Here is a 23,198-nt window from a genome sequence, read left to right as displayed (position 1 = left end):
CCCAGAGGTGTGGCAAGGGGCCGAATCCTGCTGCCATACATACGGCCTACCATTGGCTACCCTTGTTATCCAGGGCTTGACTACAGTTAGCAACTCCACAAACAAAGCCCGAATTCCAATGCCAGGGTTCTTCAACACCTGTTCCTGCAGATTTGCGAGGAATTCTGCTGTACGAACGCAATCAGATCGTCTGCTAGGGATCTTTCTTCTTGCTACATCCTCGTAGTCACCATTGCAAGTCTCTAGTTCATGCCTGATTGTTTTTACTGTATTCAGGGAGCATTGGGCAGCAGTCGTAATATCCTTATTTTGATGGCAGGCACGAATCATCATGATACAAGTTATTCTCTTCCATGATTCAGGTGGGTTCCAGCTATCCATCCTTTCTGACATCTTGTATATGAATGAAGAAGGGTCCAAACTTTTAAATGAAGAGAAGTGTGTGTTAATACATGTAACTTACGGAAAAATATAATTAATTATAAATATGTCAAATTTATCCCGAACACCCTGTATATATATATATATATATATATATATATATATATATATATATATATATATATATATTTATATATATTATGCAATTTTTAATATAATAATACTTAATTTAGTATAATAAATAGTAGACATCCAAACCGATGTGCTGCAACTTAAATATCAGCATATCATGTGGCACCCTGTCAAATGCCTTTGCTAAATCCAAGAAAATGGCAGTAAATGCCTTTCCCTCATCAATTTCTCTTGTCACTTCATTATAAAAGGCAATCATATTACTAAAGCAAGAGCATCCCTTAACAAATCCATGTTGATTCTCACAGATAACATTACCCTCATCTGCCCAACATTGTATATGGTCCCTCACTAATTTCTCCAAGAACTTAACTACTGGTAACACACAAATTGGCCTATATTAGACACTTCCAGTCTGCTAAGTCTGCTACTGCCCTTATGGAATGGCACTATCTTACCTTCCCTCCATTCCCAAGGTACTTTCATTGAAAAGCCAGCTCAAGGGAGCTCTCAGTTCTTTAGCAGATTCTCTCAAAACCCATGAAATACCATCCAGTGTCCCACAGCTTTACTGATATCCAGAGTACTCAGTATTTGGAACACAGTCTCCTCTTGCATCTCTAAACCTCAAACCTGCCCTATCCCTCTAGCATTAAAACCTACTTCTCCAGGATGAAATACTCCAATAAAGTGTTTAGCAAATAACTCCACTATGTCCTCTGCATCAGTCACTCTATTCCCATTTTTATCCCACAATGTCATTCTTCCACAATCATTTCTCCTCCTAGTGGCCACATAGCTAAAAGATTCCCTAGGATTTTCTTTGGATCTTAATGCCAATCTCTTCTCATATTACAGGTTTGCCTTCCTCACCATACCAGTTACTCTCCTGGCCTGAGTCGTATATTCCTCATGCACTCTCTCCAACTGGGAGGAGAGATGTCATCTCGGTTATTATCAGCTCTTCTGATTCTATGACCAAACCCAAACTCTTGAACCTCTTGTTCTCTATTACATGTTGCCTAAGACATTTGTCCATCTAGAATTGTAGAAATTCCATTGCATGACAGGGTGCCACATGATAAGCTGATATTTAAGTTGCAGCACATGGGTTTAAATGTTGGGTTAGTGTTAGTCAATTGGATTCAGGATTGGCTGACTGATAGGTATCAGAGAGTTGTGTATGGCAAAGCAATATCAAGGAAGCAGAAGGTTACAAGTGTGGTTCCACAGGGCTCAGTAATGGGACCTGTATTGTTCAACTTTTATATTAACGATATTGTCAATGGATTGCAAGGGGACATTCAGTTGTTTGCAGATGATGTGAAATTGGGAAGGGTTATCAGTAATAGTGCAGATGTGACAGCCCCGCAAGAGGTTTTGAATAAACTAGAGAGATGGACAAATGAATGTGGGGGGGGGGGGTGTTGGTCAATGCAGCAAAATGTAAAGTCTTGAGGTTTGGGATCCATCGATAGGAGGATGCATACTCGATTGGAGGAGCTCTTCTGGAGGAGGTAGGGGAGACAAGAGATCTAGGGGTAATGATTGATAGAAAACTGAAATTCAGGGAGCATATTACAAAGATGGTGAGGATAACTCAGAGGATTGCTGCAATACTGAGAAGGATGCTGATCTGCAGAGATAAAAGAGTTATCATTCCATTGTATAAGACCCTGATCAGATCACACTTAGACTATTGTTCTCAGATTTGGTCCACAGGATTTGAAGGGGATAAATTGACTGTGGAAAGGGTACAGAGGCAGATAAAGATGGTTTCAGGACTGTACTATATGAGTTAGTAGGATTGACTGAGGGAATGTGGACTGCAGAGTTTGGTGGATAGAAGGAGAAGTGATATGATCGAGACTTTTAAACAGTTGAGAGGCAGTTTCAGGGTAGACATCGGAGGGTTCATTCATTTGGTGGAACAGCGGGAAGGAGCGATGACAAGGGGCCATCCATGGAAGTTACAAAAGGAGGCTGTGTGTAAGAGGGTGAGAAGTGGTTTCTTTGTGTGGAGGGTGGTTGAACCATGGAATGCATTGCCTGAGAGAGTGGTTGGAGCAGGAACGGTCAATGGGTTCAAAGAGTGGTATGATAAACTTTGTGTTTCCTAAAAACGACCTCCCACGATGAGTCTTTTGATTCCATGGAGGTCTGAATAATAATAATAATAATAATAATAATAATAAATGATTACTACATGCATTTTTCTCTTCCTAACTTGTAATGCTGTAGTTAAAATCTCCCATAACAATCATTCTTCTTGCACTTGCCAATCTCAACTGCCTAAACAATTGCTCCCCACCCCTCTGTGCTCCTTGGCTTGTAGCAACACCCCACTAAATATCCTGTCTTGCCCACCTCTACCTCACACTATATGATTTCAAAACCATTACTGTCACTGCTTTCCAAAGCTCCCACTCTTAGAAGACATGTCATCACTTATCATAAGCAGTACTCCACCACCAAGTTTTACCTTCCTATACTGCCGAGAAATGCTGTACCCTGTTACTTCTATTCCTGTTATTATATCGTCTTCCATCAACCATGTCTTAGAGATCCCAATAATGTTTGGCACGGCTGATGCTATCAGCACCACCAATTCATCTCCTTTATTCTGGATACTCCTGGCATTAGTATAAATCATAAAAATGTCACTACTTCTATACTTATCATTATCCCCTCCAGATCCCACTGGACTCAGTGTTACCTGATGTTGTTTCCCCCTTTCCCCAAGCAACCATTCCCACAAGAGGCCATCCCTGCTACCATACATAGTAGCATACTTAGATTTTACAAAAGATTTTGATAGAATGCCCCATGATAAGTTGATAGTTAAACTAGAATGGATGAGATTAGATATTAGATTAATGAATCAGATGGGAGATTGCTGCCTCATAGGTATCAACAAGTTGTGTAATAGAAAACAATATCCCACAAGAGGAAAAGTCACTGATGGTGTGTCCTCCTAGGTCTGTTTAAGACAACTGATATTTAACCTGAATGTTAATGATACTGGGGATATTCAGTTGTTTGCAGATGATGCAAAGGTTGGTTAGAACTGTGAAAAGTAGGGCCAATCAGTTTAACAAGAGGACTTAAATAAACTGAGTGAATATGCACAGAAAAGGGGTTCATTTCAGTGTTTCAAAATCAAAGGTTTTAAATTTGGAAAACAAAGACGGGTACAATTAGACTTGTAGAAGTAAGGATATTTTGGTTCAATTGTATAAAGCTACATATGGACTATCATACCCAGGATTTGGTCACCTGGTTTTTCAAAAGGATGAAGAGATGATATTATGATATCTTGCACAATACTAATTTTGTATGAATTAGAACTGTCAGTTAAAACCTAGTCTGTTACCTTCATATCGCTTACAATTGTATCCCTGAAGATGCCGATAGCAAAAATCGGTGAAACTTGTAGGATGATAAATTAAAACTCACTTGACTAACATTCATAAAAAATGTTATAGTTTAGAATGAAGAGATGTTGGAGAGGGTCCACAGGCGTTTGACTGATCACTTAGGTAAAGTGATCAGTCTGGTCTCTGGAATGTTGAGAAGATGAAATTTACAGAATCTAGTGGATAAGAGGAGGAGAAGTGATATGATAGAGACATATAAGCTGGTAAGGAGATCTATCAAATTAACATTGTGGATGTTTTTCATAGAGTGGCAGGAATACAAGCCATCATTCCTGGAAGCTGTATAAGGAGGATGTGAGCAAAGGAGTGAGAAGAAGGTATTTTGAGTGAAGAGTAGTGAATGATTGGAGAGCATTGCCTGAGAGTATGGTGTCTACAGAGAATGTGGATGTATTTAAGACACAGTTTGATGAGCTATTGAGTATGATAGAAGGACTTCCTACAATGAGTTGTTGACTCCATGGAGATCTGAGAATAATAATAATAAGGAAGATTCATATGCAGTAATATTATTGGCCTTTGTAAAGACAACTGATGGATTACTAGATGACTGTGTTTCTTTCATTATTACACAGTGATCTTTATGTAGAGTTATGGAAATAAACTACTATGTTATAGCATTTACTTGACTTAAACTAAATCCTTTACCTAAGTGTTGGAAAAAAAATTAAATTAAAGGTGCCAATAAATTATATTCTTGTTTAATCATTCATCCAAGTGGATCAAAAATTGCTTAATTCTTTATTCCCTTGGATAAAGGAATAAACAAGAATAAAATTTCTTGGCATCTTTAATTCGATTTATAACCAAGTGAAAAACTTTCTACAACTAGCTCTTCTTCTTCAACCTTCTGGTTCTGTTCACTGGACGAAGGTCTTCCTCATGATTTTCCAGATCACTCAGTTTTCTGCATCTCCCATCCATCTCACTCCTGCAATTTGTTACAGTTCATCTCTCCACCTTCTTCTCGGTCTTCCTCTTCGTCTTGCTCCATCCATTGGTCTCCACTCTGTTGTTTTTCTAGTCATCTCCTGTCACTGCATCTGGCAATATGGCCAGCCCATCTCCACTTAACCTGTTTAATGTATTTTACAATATCCATGACACCTGTTTGAGATCTTATCCAGATATATGTCTTCCTATCACTTAATGTTATTTTTAGCATACTTCTTTCCATGCGACGTTGTGTTGTTCTCAGCTTTTTGTTTAGGGCTTCTGTTAAAGTCCATGTTTCTCCTCCATATGTTAGGACAGGAATTATGCACTGGTCGAAAGCTTTCCTTTTTAGACTCATAGGGATGTCACTTCTGAATATGTCTCTCATTTTCCCATATGCCACCCATCCAAGGTGAATCTTCGTTCAATCTCTTTTCTTTGGCACTCCTCAAAGGATAACAATTGGCCCAAATATACATATGAATTAACTTGTTCTATTTCATGGTTTTCAACTTTGATAGTTCTATGGTTTATGTATTTATTCATCATTATTTTTGTTTTTTCTCTATTTATTTTTAATCCAATTTCTCTGGAGGCTTCATTTAGCTGATTTATGCACCTTTCTTCCAGATCTTCAAGATTATCTGCTATCAGTACAATATCATCTGCAAATTTCAGATGATGCAGCCTTTCTCCATTTATGTTTATTCCATTTGTTTCCCAAACAAGGCGTCTAAAGACTTCCTCTAGTGCAGCTGTAAATAATTTGGGTGATATGGTGTCGCCTTGCCGGATGCCTTTTTGTATTGGGAACTTTTCACTGTTTTTATACAATTTAATTACAGAAGTTGCATTATTGTAAATATATTTTAGTGTTTCAATATATGGTTTCTCAGTTCCCTGGGTTTCAAGTGCTTTTAGTGTTGCAGATGTTGTAACTGAATCAAATGCTTTTTCATAGTCTATATAGGCCAGACATAAGGGTTTATTGTATTCAATTGATTTTTCAATGAGCTGTCTTAATGTGTGAATATGGTCCAAAGTACTGTAATTCTTCCTAAATCCAGCTTGTTCACAGGACTGCATTCCCTCTAGTTTAGATTTTATTCTATTATTTATAATTTTTGTGAAAACTTTATATATGGTGGGGAGTAGGCTTATAGGTCTGTAGTTTTTAATTTCTTCCTTATTGCCCTTTTTAAAAATTAATATTAATTAAAAATTAGAAGTGAATTGTTCCAATTTTTTGGAATTTTTCTCTGTTTTAGGCATTTATTGAAGAGTTTACTCAACTGTTTGATGACAGGGCTTCCTCCCAGTTTTAAGAAGTCTACCATAATTCCATCTTCTCCTGGGGCCTTTCCATTCTTCATTTCCTACAGTGCCATTTCCACTTCACCTTGTAAGATCTCAGGGACATCATGTTTTTCCTCACTCGAGTAATCCATAGATGATTCTTGGATGTCCTGGTCTTTGTCTTCATAGAGTTCAGTATAAAATTCCCGAATTCTTTTGATTATTGCATCTCTATTTTTTATCAGTTCACCATTTTTTCCTCTTACAGCAGTTATTTCCTTTGTTCCAACTGATAGTGTTCGTGTATAACGAAGAGTAATTTAATAATAAATTGTTACACCTCTTCACTACTTGTACATGGGAAATATATGACTTCTGCATTACTTCAGTCTTGGTATCTCTTTTGGGTCTGGTTCCCACTTATGTGATTTTCCAAGGATGGGGGGATCCATTTAAGTGGTCTTGATCACTGCATTCAATTAGATGCTTTGTCTATCATATAGCTTCTACTAATGTAGTCTTTATCAGGCTCTCTGGTAGATGATTTTCCCTGGAAGTTGAGTGGTTCTGCTTGGTAGTAGGATAAGCCTATCACTGAGCAGTGCCACTGCTGAGTATCTTTGAGTAATCGAGAGTTAAAATGATCCTTTGGGTTACTCATTGAGGTTACAGTGATTTGAGGGGCTGCCTAGTTTTGAGATGACCCTTTACTTATACAAAAGTCTTTGGGACTGATTCTAGGGAGTACAGCAGTTCTGCTTGGAGGCAGGTTTTTGCCTATCACTTAGTAGAGTCACTGATGAGAGTTTAGTAAATTCTTTTTTGTAGATCTCTCAGAATTTTTGGAGAGATAACCCTTGGACTTTACCACAATTTAATAATATTTATTTTTGAGTTTGCTAGCTCCCTGGGGAGTAAAGTGGTTTTGTTTGGTGGCAGGTTTTTGCATGTCATTGATTGAAGCCATTGCTGAGTTTCCTGCCCTGGAATGATGAATTTAGTAATGATCTTTTAGGGTCACTCAGTGATATTTAGCATGATCTGATCTTGTAGATTACTGAGAATTTTTGGAGAAGTACCCCCACATAATGGTACCATAATGCATAGCATCATACACACCCAAAAGGATGTATGTTTTGCATTATGGGATATTAAAGCAATTTATGTGAGGTCATTAATGGTATGGCACAAAAAAAAAAAAAAAAACAGTACTGAATAACTACAAAAGCCTATAGACTCTGTCAAAGTTCAGCACTGTTTTTTTTTTCTCACCATACTGTATATACAAGTAGCTTAGTCGTGAAGATAATACTTCATGTGCAAACTTTGTTTGCTTGTATGCACGCACGCACGCGCACGCACACACACACACACACACGCACACACACACACACACGCACACACACACACACACACACACAGGGAATACTTACACTACATCAGGATATAATAACTATAGTACACTACAGCATACTTGCTCTTCAACTGTTTAGTCTAGCTTGACCTCTGGTGAGGGAAAAGAATTTATGATCATGCATTCCAAACATGCCACAGAATTTAAAACAAAGGCACTCAGTCCTTACATTCTAACAAACTTGGTATGAAAGAAAATTCAAAGATGTAAGATGCTAATCTGTCATTCATATCTCAATAAAAATGATGGCTTAACAGTCCCAAAAGTTCAGAAGGCTCATCTGCAACCTATATAGGAAAAGGACAACAGAAAAAACAGGACTATAGAACTCTCCAAACACAAAAAATCAGAAAGAATAGAAATATAGATCAATATGTAAGAAGTCAGGCTATGATCAACAGTTGACTGGTGCAATAATGCTGTAGGTTATGATGGTAGTGTATCTTGACAGGACATGTGTCCCAGTGTATATATACTGTATGTATGTAATCCTGATGACAACCTTGATATAAAGGTTGAAACTTCGAGTGGTATATTTTAATTTAGTTTAAGTAAAGTAAATGCACTAACATGGTAATTTGTTTCCATATTTTACACAATGAATACCACATCACTGGTTGGTATACTGGCTGTGGAAGATGAAAACGGATAATAGATGGATGGATTCAAGATTGGCTCTCTGAATGATACTAGTACATTGTGTATGATAGGATAGTGTTTCAAAAACAAATAAAATAAATATAAAAGATAACCAGTAGTGTTAGTAGATCCTTGGATATATTCTTGGATCCCTGCTGTTTAACTTATTTGTTAATGATATTTCATGTGGATCAATTAAGGATTTTCAGCTGTTGTTGCTGATATTAATATTAATTCTCTACAGGAAGATTTGAATATACTTTTATCTTCGACAAATGAGTAGGGTAATAATTTTAATATTCATAAATGCAATGTAGACATCACACTTTAGAATGCAGAGATACAGACAACATGTATGCACTGGTGGAGTTGCGCTTCAGGAAGTTGATGAGATTCAGATCTGGGGATGATGACCCGGACTGAAGTTGAATGAACAGTGGAAGAGAACTGAAACGCACACCACTATGAGAGCATATTGATAAGTAGAGATTCAAAGGGGTCATACTACTGTATAAAGCACTGGCCTGCTGTACTGAAATTTGGTCTCCTAGTTTTTGTTGTAATGTGTAAATACTGGAGATGATTCAGAGACAAGTGAGTGAGGTAATATCAGGATTCTGGAATGTTGGTTATGGGGGAAGGTTGAGGGGATGAAACCTCTACAAAGTTTGATGGATAAGTAGAAAAGAAGTGATAAGATGTTGAAGATAGTGTTGCGGAAGTTTCTTTTTCTATTATTTATATTATTATTTGTTGTTATTTTTCTTTCTTATCTTATCGTACAATATTTTATTAATGTCAATTCTATCGCGTACGTTGAATAGATTAGCGTTACTGTTATGCATTCCACATTAATAATAATAAACTAAGCCTTATATCACGTTTCTTCTATGATTTTCTTACTTAACTTAATCTTTATGGGCAACCAGAAGATTACCCATTCCCTGAATCCTATATATTATCCTTATTGCTCAAGCAAATTTATTTTTTACTGCGCCAGCTTGAGCCTTACAGTTAGGGATAGACACTACCTTTAGGTTAACTATAGAATCTCAGGTGTTACTAGCAATATAATTAAATTCCTAGAAACTTGGAATCTCTGGCATAATCTTATTCTTGTTTGCAGTCGTGCCCTTACTTTCACTTGGGGTATTCCCGCACACTCACACGTACTCAGGTTCGATTTTTATGAAGAGTCAGAGTCAGTCAACATGATCAGATACACATAAATTTAAAGAATCAAACATTTATTAAATCCAATTGATGATACTACACAAATTAAATTAATTATCAAATTCTAAAGTTAAATCACTACCTCTCATTCACTCTCTCAGTCATTAATCAATTTCAGTATTCTACCTCAAAGTAGCAGCAATTCAATGCCTCAATATTTCAGTACATAATACACTTAAGGTTACAATTCATTTTTAACACTAAGTTCAGAATATAAGCAAAATTTCAATATCTCAATGACTTAGAACATGTCACACTTAAAGTTTACAATTTACTTTATACATTAAATTCAGATTATCAGTAAAACTCAATACCTCATTAACTCAGTATACGTTACATTTAAAATTACAATTCATTTTTCTCATTAAGGCACTTTAACACACTCTTCAAATTCTCTCAGAACAATCATAACAGAATCTTTATCGGGTTGAAAGTTCCAAAAGTTCATCTCGAGAAAACATGGTCATTTATATTCAGATCTAAACTTTTCACTCTTTCTTCTAATACAATCTTAAATCCCACTCTTTTAAATGTAAGTCAAACTCAAAAAGGGCTAGAACAAGTGAGAGTACTTATCTAATTTTGTCTTCGGTTTTCTTGCCGTCCTTCGTCCTTTGTTTTCGAATCTGGATTTCTCGATATCAATGCCACGTGGTTTACATGCGCTCGTTGGGCTGGACGCTATTCTTCTGCCTAGATTTTTATGTAATTGGATTTCTAACTACAGCTTGCGATTTTATCTTGCCAACTCTACTACGGTGACATACTGAACTCTGTCGAAAGTCAGCCCTCAAATATGAGAGCTGAGCCGCGAAGATTTCTCGAAGCACACAGAGAGAAAATTCAGGAACAAGAAAAAACGGGGGGGATTTCCTTCTGTGTTTCGGGTTATATACCATCTCCAAGAGCGCCACCATTTCGCATTTGAAATTTTCCATCGTTTCACCCATTGGTCTCCGTTCGGGTGACTACACCGATTTACATATGGGACTTCTTGGTTCGGGGAACGTACGCATCAGCGTGCACTCTAAGATATAGTGCCCTTCAGGTATTTCTCTGATCTTACTGCATTTAGGGTGTTCTTTGCCCTATGTCGTCGAATAGTTCGCATTCTTTCTTTGCATTATTTTGTTAATAATTCCCTTCTTATTCTGCCCCTTTTTCTGACCTATATTTATTATTATTATTATTATTATTATTATTATTCAGGCCTCCAAGGAGTCAAAAGACTCATCGAGGGAGGTCCTTCCTAAGACATAAAGTCTGTCAAGACTCATCGAGGGGAGGTCCCCCCCCCCCGAGAAACACAAAGTCTATCATACCACTCCTTAAACTCACTGACCGTTCTCGCTCCCACCACTCCATCAGGCAATGCATTCCACGGCTCAACCACCCTCCACACAAAGAAACCACTCCTTACCTTCTTGCTCACAGTTTCCTTTCGTAACTTCCAGGGATGGCCTCTTGTCATCACTCCTTCCCGCTGTTCAACCAAGCAAAAGAACTCCCCAGTGTCAACCCTGTAACCACCTCTCAACAGTTTAAAAGTCTCAATCATATCACCTCTCCTTCTTCTATCCACCAAACTCTGCAGTCCACATTCTCTCAGCCGATCCTCATAACTATCCTTGTACAGTCCTGAAACCATCTTTGTCATCCGTCTTTGTATCCTTTCCACAGTTAATTTATCCCCTTCAAATCCTGGGGACCAAATCTGAGAACAATAGTCCAAGTGTGGTCTGATCAGAGACTTATACAACGGAATGATAACCCTCTTATCTCTGCAGGTCAGTGTCCTTCTCATAATAGCAGCAATCCTCTGTGTTACCTTCACCACCTTTGCAATATGTTCCCTAAACTTCAGGTTTCTATCAATCATCAACCCCAGATCTCTTGCCTCCCCCTACTTCCTCCAGTATAACTCCTCCCATAGAGTATGCAGCATTTATGCTAGACACTCAGGTAATGTTTCAAAATTCAAAATTTCACAAAATTATTATACAGAGAGTAGTTACAAACAAAAAACACATTTTTTCTGCTAAAGGATAAGTATACAAATTTTGATTTTATGTAAATTGTTAGATTCTGGAATGGTGACATCAGGTAAATTCTGAAGTCGCCGATTTTAGATCTAACAATTGTGATGGAATTCTACCAAAGTAGAACAAAAAGGATTGTGTGTGCACGTGTGTGCGTGTAAAGAATGGAAAGTAAGTTAAAGCGGAAAAATGAAAGGACAGAAGTTGTACAAAAACACAATGAAAGTATGAAGAGTGAATTTTTTACATGGAGAATAATATGAGTGGAATACATTGTAACTGTTCGGATCATAAATGTAAGTCAGGCAGTGAGAGATATGAGATTTTTGCTTGTGGCTGTACAGAAGAAGACAGAGAGAGGAAAAATAGTGTGCATGTGTGTTGCCTAGGTATGATAATGATGAGCTGAGCAGAAGAGCAGTAATATTGAATGATATAATAGCTAGAATGTGTGACAAGAGAGGACTGGAATATGTGGATGCTTGGAGTACGTTTGAGAACAGAAAGGAATTGTATGCGATAGACCACTTACATTTGAATGAGGAAGGACGTAGGCATCTGGAGAGATTGCTGTTCAGAACAAGTCAGTGTGTCCCACGGAGGATGGTAGCAGGGGTGGGAATGGATACTTGGGAGAAGGGGGGCGACATCAGGTAACACTGAGCCCAGTGGAGTCTAGAGGGGATAATGCTGGGTATAGAAACAATGGCATTTATATGCTTTATACTAATGCCAGGAGTATCTGGAATAAGGGAGAGGAATTGATGGCGCAGATAGCATCAGCCTGGCCAAAAATTATTGCGATCACTGAGATATGGTTCACAGAAGAGGATATAATAACAGGAATAGAAGTCACTGGGTATAGCATTTTTCGGCAGGATAGGAGGGGAAAGCGTGGTGGTGGGGTACTACTTATGATAAGTGACGACCTATGCCCTCTAAGAGTGGAGGCTTTGAAAAGCAGTGACACTAATGATTTTGATAACATATGGTGTGAAGCAGAGGGAGGCAAGGCAGGATATTTAGTGGGGTGTCGCTACAGACCCAGGAGCACAGAGGGTGGGGACCAGGAAATGTTTAGACAGTTAAGTTTGGAAAGTGCAAGAAGAATGATTGTTAAGGGAGATTCTAACTACAGTAGTATAAATTGGAGAGAGGAAGATGCAAGTAGCAATATGGGAATGGAATTTTTGGATTTCTTGAGGGACAAATGTTTTAGGCAACATGTAACAGAGGGTCAAGAGTTTTGGATTGGGTTATAGCATCAGAAGAGTTGATAATAACTGAGATGACATCTCTCCCACCAGTTGGAGAGAGTGACCATATGGTTTTGACTTGGAAAATGAATAGACATGCAGGAGTATCAATGAAACGGGAACTTATGTGGAATTATAAAGCAGGTGGTTATAATAGTCTTAGACGTCAACTTGGGGAAGTTTCATGGAGGGAGGAATTGAAAGGCCAGGGTTATCATTAGTGCGTGGGAAATTATGAAAGAATATTTGTTAGCAGCAATGGTAAGTTGTATACCATGAGTGAAGAAGAGGACACGATTTGGAGTAAACTGGATGACAAACAATATTAAGTGTCTAATTATAGGCCAGTTTGTGTGTCATCAGTAGTTGTTAAGATCTTGGAGAAAGTAGTGAGGGACCGTATACAGCATTGGGCAGATGAGGGTGATGTTATCTGTGAGAGTCAACATGGATTTGTGAAGGGGCGCTCTTGTTTTAGCAATATGCTAGCCTTTTATAATAAAGTTACAAGAACATTAGATGAGGGGAAGGCATATACTGCAATTTTCTTAGACTTAGCGAAGGCATTTGACAGGGTGCCACATGATAAGCTGATATTTAAGTTGCAGCACATGGGTCTGGATGTCAGATTGGTCAACTGGATTCAGGATTGGTTGTGTGATAGGTATCAGAGAGTTGTGTATGGTGGAGCAGTTTCAAGGAGGCAGAGGGTTACAAGCAGGGTCCCTCAGGGCTCAGTAGTAGGACCTATATTGTTTAACCTTTATATCAATGACATTGCCAGTGGATTGCAAGGGGATATTCAGTTGTTTGCGGATGATGCGAAGCTGGGAAGGATTATTAGTAATAGTGCAGTAGTGGCAGCCCTGCAAGAGGTTTTGAATAAACTAGATAGATGGGCAAATGAAAGCAAAATGTAAGGAATTGAGGTTTGGGAAACATCGATGGGATGCTACATACTCTATGGAAGTAGTTATTTTATTATTATTATTGTTGTTGTTCCGGGAAACTCCAAGGAGGAGTCGACAGAATCATCGAGGGAGACCCTAACATCATGTCAAGAACAACTATTCAACATTCACACAGTATCTATCATACCTTGCCTTGAACTCATTTACGGTCGTAGCACCCACAACAGACTCTGGAAGCTTATTCCACTCATTTACCACTCTCCAAGTAAAGAACCTAGCTCTAACACCCTTGTCAACCACGCTCTTGCCCAGCTTCCATGCATGGCCTCTAGTCCTCCCTCCACCAGTCATATTTTCAAAAATATCTTCTGGATCAATCTTATAAAAACCTTTCAGTAATTTGAATGTCTCAATCATATCACCCCTCCTTCGCCTATCGTCCAATTTCTGCAACCCACAAATCTTCAACCTATTCTCATAAGGTTCATTCCACAGACCTGCTATCATCTTGGTCACTCGTCTCTGGACCATCTCCACTTCCTCCCCATCACGAAGAAACCCTGGTGCCCATAACTGGCACAGAAGTCCAGATCGAGTCTTATCAAGGCTCGATACAGAGGAACAACAACTTGTTCGTCTCTGCATGTTAAAGTATTTTTCAGAAGCCAAGTGATTTGCTCAGCTGTTTTAGTTACTTTTGCAATGTGCCCCCTAAACTTCAACTCCCTATCCACCAACACTCCCAAATCCCTGGCCTCATCAATCTCCTGGAGTATGGTTCCATCAATGCGATATACTGCTGCTATTCTTTTCACCCCAAAGTGCATAACCTTACACTTTGCCACATTAAATTGACATCCATTTTTCCTAGCCCAGTCCTCCAAACTATCCAAATCATCCTGTAAAATTTTGACATCCTGTGCACTCACAATTGCTCTACCCAACTTTGCATCATCAGCAAACAAGTGAACACTTCCTCTCAGATCCTTTCCAATATCATTGATGAACAAATTGAAAAGCGGTGGTCCAAGAACAGAGCCCTGTAGCACTCCACTAGTCACAAGACGTCTTTTAGACTCCACTCCTGAATAAACCACTCTTTGATATCTCTACTTCAACCACTCTCCTATCCATCTCACCAACCCTATATCTATACCCATCTGCTCCAGTTTACTGATTAGGGTTCCATGTGGTATCCTATCAAAGGCCTTGGCAAGGTCCAGTAGTATCACTGTAAACCCATTACCCCTATCCAGTTCAGCCGTCACTGTGTTATGAAACGTGAGCAAGTTACTGAGGCATGATCTACCCTTCACAAAACCATGTTGTCCCCCATACAATATCCCATTTTCATCTATCCAATCCTGTATTCTTTTCTTGACTAATTTCTCTAAGACCTTGACAATGATTCCTGATATGCTAATCGGTCGGTAATTTACAACAGCAGTCTTGGAACCACCTTTATGCAGTGGAACTATTTTCCGCTCTTTCCACCCGCTCGGGACTAATCCAGACCCGAGACTCAAATTGAACAAAATGGTGAAGGGTACTGACAATTCTTTAGCTGCTTCTCGTACAACACGAGCTGGTATAACATCCAATCCCACAGATGTATTGACATTGAGGTTATGCAATAGACTACTCACCTCCACTTCATTAACCACAATTCCCGTATAATCTACTGATTTATTCATTTCTGCAATGTCACCACCTGGATGATATACTCTTGCAAAGTGCTCACTCAATAACTCAACTATCTCAACTGATTCAGTTACCTCCCTACCATCGGCATTCTTTAAAATCAATCTGCCATGTACATTTTTCCTTTTACTTGCTACATATCTAAAAATTGTTTAGGATTCTCTTTAGCCTGCATGGCCAATGTTCTTTCGTAATCCTTGTTTGCTGTTCTAACCACACTCGTCACCCTTCTGGCCTGCGCTTTATACCGTTCATGTACTTGCCGGTCACCCTTCTCCTTAAATTCCCTCCATAGTTGTTTCTTTTTTTGCAGCTCAAGCTTAATGGTGTTATTCATCCATTTAACCCCTACTTGATTTATTATTCGGACTCTAGGTATACAGTCAGCCATTGCTTCATGCAAGCACTTCTTAACTACCTCCCATGCACTTTCAACTTCTAGTCCTTGCAGTTGTACATGCCATGGCACTGAACCAATCAAACTCCTAAGCTTGTCATACTTTCCAGCCCGATAATTCCACATGTACCCTGTCTTAATTGAAAATTCTACACCTTTAGCCACCTCCCAAGTTAAGACCCTATGATCACTCTCACCGATTGGTGGCAATGTGGTCATATTTGTTACAGCCAAATCCTCAGATGTAATTACTAGGTCAAGCACTCTCTGACCCCTAGTATTTTCCATTACATGCTGTCGCAGATAGTTATCCCTTAATAACCGCATAAAATCCAGTTCCTTCCTTCCGTGTGTCCTCTCCTCACTCCAATCAATGCGACCATAGTTGAAATCTCCCATAATAATCACCCTCCTTCCACCCATTTCTTCTATTTGCTTGTTCATACTGTCACCACCATCTTTTCCATCACCTGGTCTATAGCAGCACCCAATTGTATATTTAGTTCTGCTAGCCACAATCTCACACTAAATGGCCTCAAATGTGCTCTTTTCTCTATCCTGCAATTCAACTTCTATTCTCCTTGGCTGGAGCTCATCAGCTATCATCAACAATACTCCTCCCCCCATTTTATTCTCTCTGTCAGTCCTGAACACACTATACCCATCACATTCAATCCCACTAGTTATATCATCTACAGTCAGCCATGTTTCACTAATACCTATAACCTGTGGTCTGGAAGTGCCAACCATGGCCAAAAACTCTTCCTTCTTGTTCCTAATACTCCTAGTATTAGTGTACATGAATTTAAGACCCCCAATTAGCCCCAACCCTACCTTGATGCCTTATATTAACTATCCCACTCAGATTTGTTGGTCCTTATTTGCTCTGGCATATTATATTCATTCTTACATTCAACTGCCTCCATAAGGACTGTATATCTACTCCCCCCCTTAACAAATCTAGTTTCCCTGAATTTGCACATCCACTACATTCAGCAACACTTTCTCAAGTCTTCTTACACCGTAACCATTCAAATGCAAGCCATCCATCTTATATAGATCCTTACGCCTATCAAACTCACTCCACACATCCACAAATTCCACACCACTCGTCATACATAACTCACGCATAAAGTCATTCGCAATTATGGCCCTCCTTTTAAACATTTCACTGTCATACCGTGGCAAAAGACTAATCATTCTAACTCTCTCACTCTTTTCTTTTGCTACCTCAAACAATTCATTCAGGTCTTCTATCATTTCCATTTTATCTCCTTTCAAATCATTCGTACCTGCCACAACAATCATTTCTTTCACCCTTTCCTTTTGCTCTCTAATAGACTCAGTTATGTCCTTTATGGTCGCACCAGGTTGGTACGATTTTGTCAAATCCTCTACTAACACACCTTGTACTAACGAGTCTCCATACAGCACTCTATCCTTCATTATACTGGAGGAAGTAGGGGACACAAGAGATCTGGGGTTGATGATCGATAGAAACCTGAAATTTAAGGGACATATTGCAAAAGTGGTGAAGGTAACACAGAGGATTGCTGCAATTATGAGAAGTACACTGACCTGCAGAGATAAAAGGGTTATCGTTCCGTTGTATAAGTCTCTGATCAGACCACACTTAGACTATTGCTCTCAGATTTGGTCTCCAGGATGTGAAGGGGATAAATTAACTGTGGAAAGCTTACAAAGACGGATGACCAAGATGATTTAAGGACTGTACAGTTTTGGTTATGAGGATAGGCTGAAGGAATGTGAACTGCAGAGTTTGGTGGATAGAAGAAGAGGTGATATAATTGAGACTTTTAAACTGTTGAGAGGTGGTTACAGGGTTGACACTGGGGAGTTCTTTCGCTTAGTTGGACAGCGGGAAGGAGTGATGACAAAAGGCCATCCCTAGAAGTTACGAAAGGAAACCGTGAGCAAGAGGGTGAGGAGTGGTTTCTTTGCATGGAGAGTGGTTGAAACGTGGAATGCATTGCCTGATGGAGTGGTGAGAGCGAGAACGGTCAATGAGTTTAAGGAGTGGTATGATGGGGGAGGACCTCTCCTCGATGAGTCTTGACAGACTTTATGTTCTTAGGAACATAAAGTCTGTCATAAAGGCCTCCCACATTGAGTCGTTTGACTCCTTGGAGGCCTGAATAATAATAATAATAATAAAATGATTTAAAGTTCAGTATGATATGCATATAGCTAGTTAAGTGAACCTCTTACAATGAGTCTATCGAATCCAGAGAAGTTGCTAGTAGTTTAATAATAATTAAAGAATTCTCAGTGGTATATAGCAGATATTACTCACCTGTAACTATTAAAACCATTTCTGTTTTCTCTTCTCCTGCACTGTTGGAAATTACACACATATACTTTCCACCATCCTCCAAATTTACTTGTTGTATAACTAAGGATCCACTTAACTGTGTCGTTCGAGGAGCTGGGTATACAGGAAGTAGATTTGTATTGTTCCTTCCTGAATATTTGAACCAGCTGCATAAAATTAAAATAAAAAGCTGTACTTTAAGCTAGTATGTATGGAAATAAAATTTATACATTAAATTAGCTTTTGCACAATTATCTATCATACCGAATTTCAATAAATTGAGAGGTTATAAATTAGATTAAATTTCTTAAATAGTCTTGAAATATTTTGGAAAGATTTGAAAATTCTTGCATTATTCCATTACTGTTCTACAGTTCTAAGTGAATTGTAGGAATGTTTGTAAAAAGCTATCAGCATCAGTCTATCTGTTTGTGTACATTATACAAGGGTGGTCAGAAATGGTCGCGGTGTCGACCACAGATAACAACACTATCAGCATGTTTTTTTTTCTACATTGGTACATCTGTCATAAACATCCATGTGAAATGCAAGTCATTCTATCAGAACAGCTGTCTGAAGCAAAAGTGTTCTCTGTATCTCTTGAAATGGATAAAATTGAGTATTGTGTGGTTATAAAATTCTTTGTAAAAGAAGGGTTAATACCAAAAGAAATTCATTTAAAGTTCATAAAAGTTTATGGGCACTTTTTTCCTTCGTTTTTGACAATTAAGAAATGGGTTGTCGAGTTTAAACATGGTCATACCAGCCTTGAAGATGATCCACATGAAGGATGTCCAAAAAGTGTAACAACACCAGAAATCACTGATCAAGTGTATAACATGGTATTGGATGACGATACCATATTGTACAGATATGAGTCAAAGTGCGTGAAATTAATGATACTATAGGCATGACATCACTAGAACATGTATGATATATTTTGCATGAAGAATTGCAAATGAAAAAGCCTTGCGCAAGATGGTTGCCATGCTTGCTCTCAGCAGATCAAAAACGCACTCACATGAAAATCTCTGAACAGTGCTTGGAACGTTTTAACAAGAATAAAACTGATTTTGTGCATCGATTTATTACTATGGATGAGACTTGGATTCACCATTACACACCAGAATTCAAACAGCAGTCAAAAACAGTGGACAGAAGCCAGTTGTTCAGCACCAAAGAAGACAAAGTCGGTTACATCAGCAGGTAAGGTCATGGCATCGGTGTTTTGGGATGTTAAAAGGCATTTTGTTCATTAATTATCTTGAATCTTTAATTATCAAGATGGGTGCCATGCTTGCTCACAGCAGATCAAAAACGCACTCGCATGAAAATCTCTGAACAGTGCTTGGAGCGTTTTAACAAGAATAAAACTGATTTTGTGCATCGATTTATTAGTATAGATGAGACTTGGATTCACCATTACACACCAGAATCCAAACAGCAGTTCAAAAACAGTGGACAGAAGCCAGTTGTTCAGCACCAAAGAAGACAAAGTCGGTTACATCAGCAGGTAAGGTCATGGCATCGGTGTTTTGGTATGCTAAAGACATTTTGTTTATTAATTATCTTGAAAAGGATAAAACAATAACCAGGGAATATTATTCCAATCTTTTAACCAGACTGTGCGAAAAAATTTGTGAGAAAAGACCTGTTTTGCAGAAGAAAAAAATCATCTTTCATCAGGACAATGCACCTGCCCACAAAGGTGTTTTGGCAATGGGAAAATTAAGGGATATACACTGTGAATTGTTGGAACATCCACCCTATTCCCCAGATTTGGCTCTATCTTCCCAAAGCTAAACTCTTCCTCCCTGATTGCAATCACCTCTTGATTCGATTTTCTTCGAATCAAGAGGTGATTGCAACTGTAAAGGTTTTTTTTTGTAGATCATACTGCAAACCACTACAGGGATGGGATAATGGTGCTGGAGCATCGCTGGAATAAATGTATGTCTTAAGAAAGATTATGTTGAAAAATAAAAATAATTTTGAAATTATAAATTCATTTTTTTTTAATTGTTAAGCCAAGAACTTTTCAAACCACCCTTATATAAGAGCTACATTGATTGGGTGGATTTTGAAGAAATTTGGTTTTGTAATACTTTTAAACCATGCTACCGGCCAAGACATCTATAGATGTCAAGGTTATCATGGATGCAAAGTGCATATTATAATTGCAATACCACTGATATTACATTGAAATATATGATGGATACGGAGCATATGAGGATGCGTATTTGATCCATAATGGCCGGTAAGGTGGTTAATATTATTTTGTAGTAATACTTTTTAGTATTATTCTAAGCTTCCATGACATCACAAGGATCATGCTTAGGCCTTACTTTCTACAGGTCATAAATACCTATCACACCAAATTCAGTGCTGGTGCACTTGCCATCCAATCTGGCAATGCACTCCATTTATTCACCTCTCTATATGCATACATACAACTTTGATGTGTGATTTTGCATTCTCCAACCACCAATTACCTTGAAAAATATTTTTGCTATATCAAACTAACTGACTCTTCTCCTCAGTGTATATGTCTCGATCAGAGTGACATAGAAATCTAATTATAATTATAAAACATAAGTTTTTATATTTTATTATTATTATTATTCAGGCCTCCATGGAGTCAAAAGACTCATCGTGGGAGGTCCTTCCTAAGAAACACAAAGTCTATCAAGACTCATCGAGAGGAGGTTCCCCCCCCCCCAAGAAGCACAAAGTCTATCATACCACTCCTTAAACTTATTGACTGTTCTCGCTCTCACCACTACATCAGGCAATGCATTCCATGGTTCAACCACCCTCCATGCAAAGAAACCACTCCGCACCCTCTTGCTCACAGTTTCCTTTTGTAACGTCCAGGGATGGCCTCTTGTCATCACTCCTTCCTGCTGTTCAACCAAGCGAAAGAACTCCCCAGTGTCAGCGCTGTAACCACCTCTAAACAGTTTAAAATTCTCAATCGTATCACCTCTCTTCCTTCTATCCACCAAATTCTGCAGTCCACATTCCCTCAGCCAATGCTAATAACTATCATTGTACAGTCCTGAAACCATCTCTGTTATCTGCCTCTGTACCCTTTCCACAGTTATTTTATCCCCTTCAAATCCTGGGGACAAAATCTGAGAACAATAGTCCAAGTGAATTATTCAATGGAATGATAACTGTTTTATCTCTGCAGGTCAGCATCCTTCTCATTATTGCAGCAATCCTCTGTGTTACCTTCACACCACCTTTGTAATATGTCCCTTAAATTTCAGGTTTCTATCAATCATCAACCCCAAATCTGTTTCCTCTACTTCTTCCAGTATAACTCCTCCTATAGAGTATGCAGTGCCCCATCGATGTTTCCCAAACCTAAAGACCTAACATTTTGTTGCATTAAACCGATAGCCTCATTCATTTGCCCATCTATCTAGCTTATTCAAATCCTCTTGCAAGGCTGCCGCAACTGCACTATTACTAATAATCTTTCCCAACTTTGCATCATCCGCAAACAACTGAATATCCCCTTGCAATCCACTGACAATGTCATTGATATAAAAGTTAAACAATATAGGTCCCAGTACTGAGCTCTTTGGGACCCCACTTGTAATACTCTGCTTCCTTGAAACTGCCCCACCATACACAACTCTCTGATACCTATCAGACAGCCAATCCTGAATCCAGTTGACCAATCCGACATCCAAACCCATGTGCTGCAACTTAAATATCAGTTTATCATGTGGCACTCTGTCAAATGCCTTCGCTAAGTCTAAGAAAATGGCAGTATATGCCTTTCCTCATCTTATGCTCTTGTAACTTTATCATAAAAGGTTAGCATATTGCTAAAACAAGAGTGCCCCTTCACAAATTCATGTTGACTCTCACAGATAACATTAACCTCATCTACCCAATTCTGTATAAGGTCCTTCTCTACTTTCTCCAAGATCTTACTAACTACTGATGACACACAAACTGGCCTATAATTAGACACTTCCAGTCTGCTACTGCCCTTATGCAATGGCACTATTTTACCTTCAATTCATTCCATCGGCACCTTTCCTGCAGCCAGCCTCTCATTGAAAAGCCAGGTCAAAGGCGCTGTCAGTTCCCTAGCACATTTTATCAAAACTCATGGTGAAATACCATCCAGTTCCACAGCTTTATTGACATTTAGAACACTTGGTATTTGAAACACACTCTCCTCCTGTACCTCTAAACCTTGAACCTGCCCTAACCCTCTAGCATTAAAACTGACTCCTCCAGGATGATATACTCCAATAAAGTGCTCATTGAACAATTCCACTATGTCATCAGTCACTCTATTCCCATTTTTATCCCACAACATCATTCTTCCACAGTCATTTCTCCTCCTACTGGCCACATATCTAAAAAATTCCCTAGGATTTTCTTAGAATCTTAGGGCCAATCTCCTCTCATGTTCCAGTTTCATCTTCCTTACCATACTAGTCACTCTTCTGGCCTGTGTCTTATATTCTTCATGCATCTTATCTTCACCTGTCCCCTTATATCTCTTCCATAGCCTCTTTTTCGCATGCAATTCCTGTTTAATATCGTTTGTCATCCACTTTACTCTAAATTGTGTCCTCTTGTTCACTCGTGGTATACAACTTACCATTGCTACTAACAAATATTTTTCATAATTTTCCATGCACTAATGATATCCTGGCCTTCAAATTCCTCCGTCCATGAAACTTCCCCAAGTTGACGTCCTAAACTATTATAATCACCTGCCTTATAATTCCACATATGTTCCCATCTCTTTGATACTCCTGCATGTCTAGTCATTTTCCAAGTCAAAACCATATGGTCACACTGTCTAATTGGTAGAAGAGATGTCATCTCGGTTATTATCAATTTGTCTGACTATAACCAAATCCAAAACTCTTCAACCTCTTGTTCTGTCTATTACATGTTGCCTAAGCCATTTGTCCCTCAAGAATTCTAGAAATTCCATTCCCTTATTGCTACATGCATCTTCCTCTCCCCAATTTATACTACTGTAGTTAAAATCTCACATAACAATCATTCTTCTTGCACTTGCCAAACTCAGCTGTCTAAACATTTCCTGGTCCGCAC

General features: G+C 38.6%; 1 protein-coding gene across 1 annotated transcript in view; it reads right to left on the bottom strand.

Annotated features, from left to right (window-relative positions):
• The window catches only part of LOC150093941 (cell adhesion molecule Dscam1-like), a 1,598,688-nt gene that overhangs the window by 1,480,289 nt on the left and 95,201 nt on the right, over positions 1-23,198 (bottom strand). Inside the window, exon 4 of the mRNA XM_090412925.1 lies at positions 18,087-18,271. Within this exon, the coding sequence (XP_090269051.1) occupies positions 18,087-18,271 (185 nt within the window). The remainder of the gene's footprint in view (positions 1-18,086; positions 18,272-23,198) is intronic.

Source organism: Typopeltis vanoorti, chromosome 23 (genome assembly GCF_054136105.1).
Source record: "Typopeltis vanoorti isolate ZY-2024b chromosome 23, IOZ_Tvanoo_1.0, whole genome shotgun sequence".
Lineage (NCBI taxonomy): Eukaryota > Metazoa > Arthropoda > Arachnida > Uropygi > Thelyphonidae > Typopeltis > Typopeltis vanoorti.
Note: the sequence above shows the minus strand (reverse complement) of the source record. Positions and strands in the feature narration are given on the sequence as shown.